Raw genomic sequence first — 8673 nt, forward strand, 5'->3', positions numbered from 1 at the left:
AACACTGACCTGAATTGAGGCAAGTGAGGCCTGCAGTTCTTTAGATGTTGTTCTGGGTTCTTTTATGACCTCCTGGATGAGTCGTCTTTGTGCTCTTGGAGTAATTTTGGTAGGCCGGCCACTCCTGGGAAGGTTCACCACTGTTCCAAGTTTTCTCCATTTGTGGATAATGGCTCTGACCATGGTTTGCTGGAGTCTCAAAGCCTTAGAAATGGCTTTATAACCCTTTCCAGACTGATACATGTAAACTATTTTGTTTCTCATCTGTTTATGAATTTCTTAAGATCGTGGAATGATATGTTGCTCTTTAAACATGCTTCACTTTGTCAGACAGGTTCTATTTAAGTGATTTCTTGATTCAACAGGTCTGACAGTAATCAGGCCTGGGTTTGGCTAGTAAAATTTAACTCAGCTTTCTAAGATAATGTGGTTAACTACAGTTCTTTCATGATTTAATAGGAGGGGGCAAGCACTTTTTCACACAGGGCCATGTGGGTTTGGCTTTTGTTTTCCCTTCATAATAAAAAACCTCATTTAAAAACTGCATGTTGTGTTTACTTGTGTTATCTTTGATTAATATTTAAATTTGTTTGATGATCTGAAACATTAAAGTGTGATAAACATGCAAAAAATTTTAAAATCAGGAAGGGGGCCAACACTTTTTCACACCACTGTATGTAGACAGCCTAATGTGTGTGTGTGCGTGTGTGTGTGTACCTGTTTTTCTATTCAGGTGGGGACTTAAACCTGAATACACACAGACTCATGGGGACTCATGTCACGGTGGGGACCTAAATTGAGGTCCCCGCAGGTAAACAAGCTAATAAATCACACAGAATGAAGTTTTTTTTGAAAATCTATAAATGCAGAAAGTTTCCTGTAAGGGGTAGGTTTAGGTGTAGGGTTGGTGTAGGGCAATAGAATATACGGTCTGTACAGTAGAAAAAGCATTACACCTATGGAGAGTCCGCACAAGGATAGCAAACCAGACGTGTGTGTGTGTGTGTGTGTGTGTGTATGTATATACAGTATGTGTATATATATATATATATATATATATATATATATATCAATGAATTGGCAGATCATCTGACAGGCCAGGACTACAACTATTTGACACAGAAGTAAAATATTATTGTATGCAGATGACTTGCTAATTCTATCTAAAACACAAGAAAGTCTCCAGAACAACCTAGACATTTTAACGAAATATTGCCATGATTGGACCCTAGAAGTCAACATCCAAAAAATAAGATTATGACATTTCATTTAAAAAAACAAAAACAAAAAACAGATCTGGAACATCACCACACTTCAACACACTTTACAATATAATTATCTTGGTCTGGTTTTAACTCCCACTGGAAATTTCAATTTGGCAATTAAAACATTACTTCTAAAAGCCTGCAAGTAACTGCATGGCATACAAATGAAATTATTCAAAATAAACTTTCCCATCAGAATTTAGACAAAGATTTTTGATAGTGTCATACTGCCTATTGCCCTATAGAAGTGAGATCTGGGTACAAGTAACTACAGCCATAAATACTGGCACAAACATCCTTTAAAAAGTCTACATGTAGAGTTCTGCAGAATCATCTTTCATATCCACAGAAACATACCTAACATGCATCCTCTACTTAAGAGACTCACTGCACAATCAAATACAGCAGATTATTCCAGTCACTCTATGAAAATGACAAATTAGGAATATTACTTGAAGGACCTACTTCCTCTTAGTAGCACATGCATCATATATATGAATACCACAAACTAAGAGATAAAGAGTGAACATCTGCGTTAGTAGTACCATTAATGTTTATATAAATATATATGGATGTATTTTTATGTAGTTTTGTGTTGTTTGTTTTTATATTGCTATGTCGAATGCTTTGGCAATATTTAACTCATGTCATGCCAATACAGCAATTATGAATTGAGAGAAATCTGAGACATCGGATTTGTTGCTCAAGAATAATTTATTAATTTTGAACAAGTTTGGGGCAATATTTAAAAAAAAACAACAACAACTTAACAATACTTTTGTTCAGCAAGGACAATTAAATGTTTGTTTGAACTTTCTATTCATTCAATAATCCTGAAACAATATCATGGTTTCCATAAAAATATTAAGCAGCAAAAAATAAATTTGAACCTTGATAGTAAGAATCTTTATTAATAATAATTAAGCATCAAATCAGCACATTAGAATGACTTATGAAGGATCGTGGGACACTGAAGACTGGAGGAATTATGCAAAAAATTCAGCTGTGTCAACACATGAATAAATGACATTTTAAAATATATTGAAATAGAAAGCGGTTATTTTGCTCGGCAATAATTTCACAATATTACTGTTTGTAACCAAATAATATTGCCTGTAAAGCACTTTGAACTTTTTCGGTTTGTTTGGAAAAGTGTTATATATTATATAAATAAAATTTGATTGATACATTTTTTTTTTGATCAATTAAATGAAGTCTTGGTGAGTAAGACATATATATATATATATAAATAATATGATTGATTGATTTCATTGATTAATTTAGATGTTTAAGACTTTTAGGCATTCCCTTTTTCCAGCTGCTTTAAGGAAATAGCAGCCGCTTTAAAGAAACTACAAAAGCACGTTAATGCATTTGTTTATTTTGTAAGGCACAATGTGTCAATGAAGAAAAAATAAATAAATAATAAAAAATAAAAAACAAAACGGCTCCAGTTGTCCAATCTGATGATGTCAGAGGTCAAAGTTGGATCACAGCTCTAACAGCGCTTGAATCATATCTGTAACATGGACACAATTGAGAATGAAATCAGCTCAAATTCATTTTGCGGTTGACCTCACCACTCACTCAGTTCCAAGTTCTGACCTGGATAGTTCATGCTCCTCTTCAGCATTCTGAAGGAATCTCCTGTAAGCGTGTTAATTTCATCTCTCAGTCTCTGTCGGCCATCCAGGGTCAGATGCCACAGACACGACTTCCTCTTGCCGTCTCCAGACACCTGCTGCGGGGTCTTTTTAAAACTGTTGCTGAAACACAGATTATGGCGGATTGTGTTTTTCCACCCATCTGGAGCTGTAAGGAAAAAGGGGAAGTGCTCTCTAGAAAGACAGAAAGAAAATGGAATGAGGAACAAATCTTTCATAATCTGGAATTTGTGTGCGAGTTAGAGAAACGATGAGTGAAGCCAGGATGATTAAAAAAAAAATTAATAAATAAAATACAGCCTATACACACTCAATAATAAAAGTTTTGTTCCATGAGGAACCTTTAACACCCATAGAATCTTTCCATTCCACAAAAGGTTCTTTATTGCTGAAAATGTTAAATGAACCCTTTTTTTTTGGAAGAAGAATTTTTCACTTAAAGGTTCTTTGGGGAACCAAAAATGATTCTATGGCATCACTGCAAAATCAACTTTCTGGAAGCTTTATTTTTAGAATGAATTTAAGAGTGTACTGTCAGTGTTTGTTCACATCGTTAAGTATATAAAAGAGACCTGGTGAAGTTATAGATCTGCTGTACGTTAAGACTGCCATTACGGCTGCTGCTGAGCGCCATTGCAATGAGGATGCAGTAGTTAACAGGAGGCCGAGGCCATCCGCCGTTCTTCAGGTTCATACTGTCCTGCAGCGCTCTCTGAAGCCTTCGGTTCTGCGTCAGACCCAGTTTGCGAGTAGAAGCTTTGGGTGTCCTCCCCTTCCGCACACCCTTTACCTTACGACAAACAGGCACATCTACAGAGGAAGCGTCATCTTCGTCTGTGAACTGTGAAGGTGGAGATGGGTCAACTACATGAGATAATCTTTCACCCAGTTTATTCATTCATTTCATATGTGCCTTTCTCCTAGACATAATTCTCTGAAGTTTGCATGACATAATACCAAGGTGGCAAACAAGCAAAGTACACAATGCTGCTTTACTCACCTGATACTCGCTGGAGAGGGAGGTTTCGAGCGTTGACTCATTCAGGCAGGTGTCATCAGGCAGCATCACTGGGTGCAGACTGTGTTCCAGAACAGGTGTGGCAGTTCTTGGCAGCGCTGACTGCGCTGCCGCTTTTGGAGGTGTTGGGGCTTTGGGGTAATTACTAGGGTACTTTATGGGGCAGGCTAAACTGGGATTCACCATCAGCCACAGATTAGGTTGTATTTCAGGCTCTTTAAAAGACAGAAACAATCACGTTTCAAGTGCACAGTGACAAGAGTTTAAGAGGTTAAAATTTGGAATTTAGAACCAAATCAGAAAGGACTCTCAAATAAGAATTCTCAGATAATCAAGTTCTACAGGATCATATGGAATTCTTAAAGCGTTACCGGATCTATTGTGTAGGCTACTAATTAGCAGTAATCTTACTTGAATGGAAATATAGTCACACAAGGAACCATTTATCTTATTTTGAATTAAGCCAATTTGAGAGACAAAATGCAGTTCAATACAAACCAGTCTATAATTATGATGATACATATCAAGCATATTGACTGACTCCAGTTACAAATGGTCAAAACCACTCTAACGTTAAAAAAAAAAAAAAGGCTTTAAAAGATCTACACAATTTGACTAATAGTAAAATCCAAGTATTTTCACTGAATTTGAACAATCCTTAATTATTCAAATAAAATGTTAGGATTATTCAATTAAGTCTGATGGAATTTTACTATTAATTTAAAAAAAAAAAAATAAAAAAAAAATTACAAATCTTAAAAAAAAATATATATTTTTGGCAATACGAACATTACTGGGAACTTTGTGTTTTAAGACAGGGATCAGGGACCCTCAATTGAGATACTACTACTACGTACTACTAGGCAGAAAACAAGAACTGCCTGTTACACAAAGCAAATATTTTCCAGATAATATTTTCATAAATTATTTTGTATAATTGTTCCAAATTTAAAAAAAAAAAAAAATGTATATATATATTATCTTGTATTTTTTAATGATTATTTTGTTAAATAATTTGTCTTCGCAATGTTTATGGTTTCAAATAAGTCATTCATAAACAACAACAACAACAAAAGTACATAACATTTTATGGGGTCTCTGGCATTGAAAATAGTGAAAACCTTTGAGAAGGAGTTTTGTGTTTGATGTGTTTTTGTTGATTAGTGTGCGGTCATGAGCAGCTATGCTTGATGAACACACCTCCGCTGCTGAGGGGCAGCTGGTAGCTCCTGTGCTCTGCTGCTGCTGCTGCTGCAGGTAATGATCTTCTGGAGATCCTCGCGTAGTGCCACTGCGCCAGATACTGGTCAGTCCGCTTATCATCTGCCAAACCACCACACATCAGCCACACTGAAAAACGCCTCTCTTTCGCATACTTGAGTCAATTACTCACTGAAACAATTCTTTTACCGTGGTAAAACTGATCAGTCGTCGTCGTTAACTTGATTTCCTCATTCATGTCCCAGTCATGTAAACCGCTGGTTAAATGAAGGTCGAGAAATCTGCTTTTGGTTTGAAGCTGTAAATACATGCCGTCGACTATGTAAGAACAGCTAGCAAACGTTTGTAAACAAATCCCCAGTATCTATTTTATTCGAAGAAATGTCGTTGTGTCACTAAAGACAAACTGTGGCAATATCGTTCATTAAAACAGGTGGAAATCATTAAGCTCCATTATTAGCAATCAAAGGTTTAACAGGTTTTCATTGACCACTAGGGTTCATTGTCACGCTAATTGTGAGTATTATTATTGTGCGAATTGATTGATTTATTTAGTCAATTTGTCCATATGCAGATATATTTTGACTGCAATGCTGTCTAATATCTCCGGAAAAAAAAAAAAAAAAATCTATAAAATAAATAAAAAATATAAACGTTTTAGTTTGGCTACAACAGAAATTAATTATCTGCCTTGAAACACAAGAACCTGTGACAACTTGTCCAAACCTGACATTTGTAAAAAAAAAAAAAAAAAAAAAATATATATATATATATATATATATATATATACTTGTAGTTATGGTAAAGAAACTTATGTGTTAAAAAAATTAAATTCATGACAAAATGCACCATATCTCTTCAGTTTAATGACACTAATTTGAGAAAAATAGCCTGTCTTTATTTCAGATGGCAAATATTATCTAAAATACCAAATAAAGAAAAAAATATATATAATAAACAAATGATAAAAAAGATAAACTTTTGTTTGACTACAAAAGAAGTTGTGGTTAATTATCTGTATTGAAACACAAAACTATTAAACATATGACAACTTGTCCAAACCTGACATTTGTTTAAAACAACAACAACAACAACAACAACACACATTTCAGCCTTTTGGTTAAAATCTATACTTGCCAGTTTATTTATGTTTTTAAAAAAAATCATAAAATAATTTATTTATGTTACAGGATTTATTTTAAATGCAGTACACCATTACAATTTTGTGAAATTCAGTTTGAAATAATTGATAAATATATACATTTGTGTAATTCCCTGTTACATTATAGATACACTGTTATTGTATAGACTTCAAGTGAAAAGAAAGTAATCTCTGAAAGTATCTGAAATGTGTCTGTGTTATTTTTGAAATTAAACACACATCATGTACAGTGTTGAAGTGCATCATGTTCAGCTAGTTAGAAAAGAAGATGACAATAATGAGGCCCACGACGAGGAGCACCATAGCCAAAGACAGAATGACAGTGATGACCACCATGGCCCCACTGCGCGCTTCAAGACCGCTGTCTATGTTCTGGTAATTAGTGACTAGGAAGAAAAATGAGATATATTACAATTATATAACATATAGGCCTACATCATTTTTCTTCTGTATAAAGAGTACTGTTACCATCGGTAGTTTTCCTAATCAAAACTTGGCTTGTTTCATTTCCAATTTGGTACCACATGCTGAAAGAGAAAGACAATTAAGATTGTTGTTAATGAGATTTGATTTGCTGAGAGATGGTTACACGCACTGAGAGACCTTAGACATTATAGTGAGGAATTCCCATTGATCAAAGGGTTTTCATAACAATATAATGCTAATTACTATAGTAATATAGCTAAACCATATCTCTAAAAACCTCACAGAAACCTGCTGACATTATCTGATTTAAATCAAAAGCTGATATATGAGACAAACCCACATGCACACACACACACACACACACAAGCACCACTTACGAGTATTGTGTTCCTTTGAGGTTTTGCAGAAGGTTCGGCTTAATTGCATTACAAGATAGAACGAGTGTTTCTGCAGGACACATAAGTCATAATGCTTAATATTTAAACAATGTCATGTTAGCCACATTGAGGATGAATGTGATGCATACTGTTTTCAGTGGCGGATGCTTCCGAGTACAGCAGTGTAGCGTTTGTGTTTCCGTAAAGAGAACAGTTCCGCAGAAACACGTCTGTGAATATATTCTCAAACACCGTTTTAATATCCATCAGTTCAATTGGTATTCCTAAAAAAAAAAAAAACATATTAGTAATAATTAAAACCTTAATAACTAAAAAAAGAATAAACTCTTATTAAATGTATTGAAATATAGTTTCCTGACAACAAATATTAATTTAAAAAAATTAGTTTTAGTAATTTGAAGCCATAAAAATGTTTTTACCTGCAACGTTTAGGGGATACAACATCCCAAGAATGAAGAGAATAGCCAGCATATTGTCCTGTACAGTCCAGCTGTGTGTACAACTCAGAATGCTCTCTGGGTAAAACTGTGGGATGGGAAATAACAGAATAACAGTATAGCTAAAACCGGATGAGCAGGACAGAACGGCATGATTGAGCCAATCAGTGGGCACAGAGAACTGGTTTGTCCAGGTGCGTATAAAATAGCAGCCCTTCCCAGCGATACACCTTAGGGAGGCCTTCAAACTGTATACATTTTAACTGACACGCTTAATCCTTTATTATATCAAGACTTGTTTAGGGACAATGACTAACTAACGTTGTATGTTAGATTATTATTAAGTAATGCCTGTTTCCGGAACAAGCAGGATAGTCGCTCGTTTCTAGGAGAAAAATGACACTTTAGTCCCTTTTATGTCTTTCCAAACCATGTGGAACAAAAGACATCTTCAAGCTTACCATAGAAGTGGTTCATAAAACTAATGCACTAATTCTACATCTTCTGAAGACAAACGGTAGCTTTGTGTTACAAACAGACAAAAATATTTTGCAGGGTACATGTCTTCTTGTGAAGTCAAAATTGTTTATTAAGAACATAATAGGCTAATCACTGTTGTCATAAGTTCTACTTTGTCATTTGCCGTTCTGTCATTTTTGCGTTTATCGCTATTCATGAAGTCAAGTGTCCCTTCCCCTCTGATAAACTGTGAATGTTTATGCTTAGGTTTGTCTAAGGATCTGATGTTTTGTTTACTAATGTTTTTACATAATAATGATTTGGCTATTTAAGGTTGCAGTAAATCATTGTTTATTAGCATTCAGTTCTTCAGGACACTGATTTTGGAGGTGTTACCATCATTTTATTTTGTTAAAAAATTATGTGAAAGCCAGAATGATGATAAAAATGTAAAATAGTTGAGATACAAATTACAAAAAAAAAAAATTATACTTGCACTGTAAAAAGTGATAAGTTGACTTAAAAAATTGAGGAAACCCCTTGCCTTAAAATTATTAAGTAAATAATTTTTTTAAAGAAGTTAAGCGAACTTGACAATTCACTTTCCTACATTTTTTTTAAGT

The 8673-nt window shown here is 34.5% G+C and overlaps 2 protein-coding genes across 2 annotated transcripts; both read right to left on the reverse strand.

The window, feature by feature from the left end:
• Positions 1-2619: 2619 nt before the first annotated feature.
• foxr1 (forkhead box R1) lies at positions 2620-5618 on the reverse strand. Its single transcript, XM_058776856.1, has 6 exons — positions 5358-5618; positions 5148-5270; positions 3930-4162; positions 3502-3770; positions 2871-3103; positions 2620-2784 (listed from the first exon to the last, which is right to left on the reverse strand). Exons 1-6 carry the CDS (start codon positions 5476-5478, stop codon positions 2756-2758), a joined length of 1008 nt encoding a protein of 335 aa, XP_058632839.1. The 5' UTR covers positions 5479-5618; the 3' UTR covers positions 2620-2755.
• Positions 5619-6409: 791 nt separating this feature from the next.
• Positions 6410-8662, reverse strand: upk2 (uroplakin 2). Its single transcript, XM_058777703.1, has 5 exons — positions 7574-8662; positions 7283-7417; positions 7134-7203; positions 6799-6857; positions 6410-6716 (listed from the first exon to the last, which is right to left on the reverse strand). The coding sequence occupies exons 1-5, from the start codon at positions 7623-7625 to the stop codon at positions 6583-6585; spliced, it is 450 nt and encodes a 149-aa protein (XP_058633686.1). The 5' UTR covers positions 7626-8662; the 3' UTR covers positions 6410-6582.
• Positions 8663-8673: the final 11 nt, after the last annotated feature.

This window comes from Onychostoma macrolepis, chromosome 05 (genome assembly GCF_012432095.1).
Source record: "Onychostoma macrolepis isolate SWU-2019 chromosome 05, ASM1243209v1, whole genome shotgun sequence".
NCBI classification, from domain to species: Eukaryota; Metazoa; Chordata; class Actinopteri; order Cypriniformes; family Cyprinidae; genus Onychostoma; species Onychostoma macrolepis.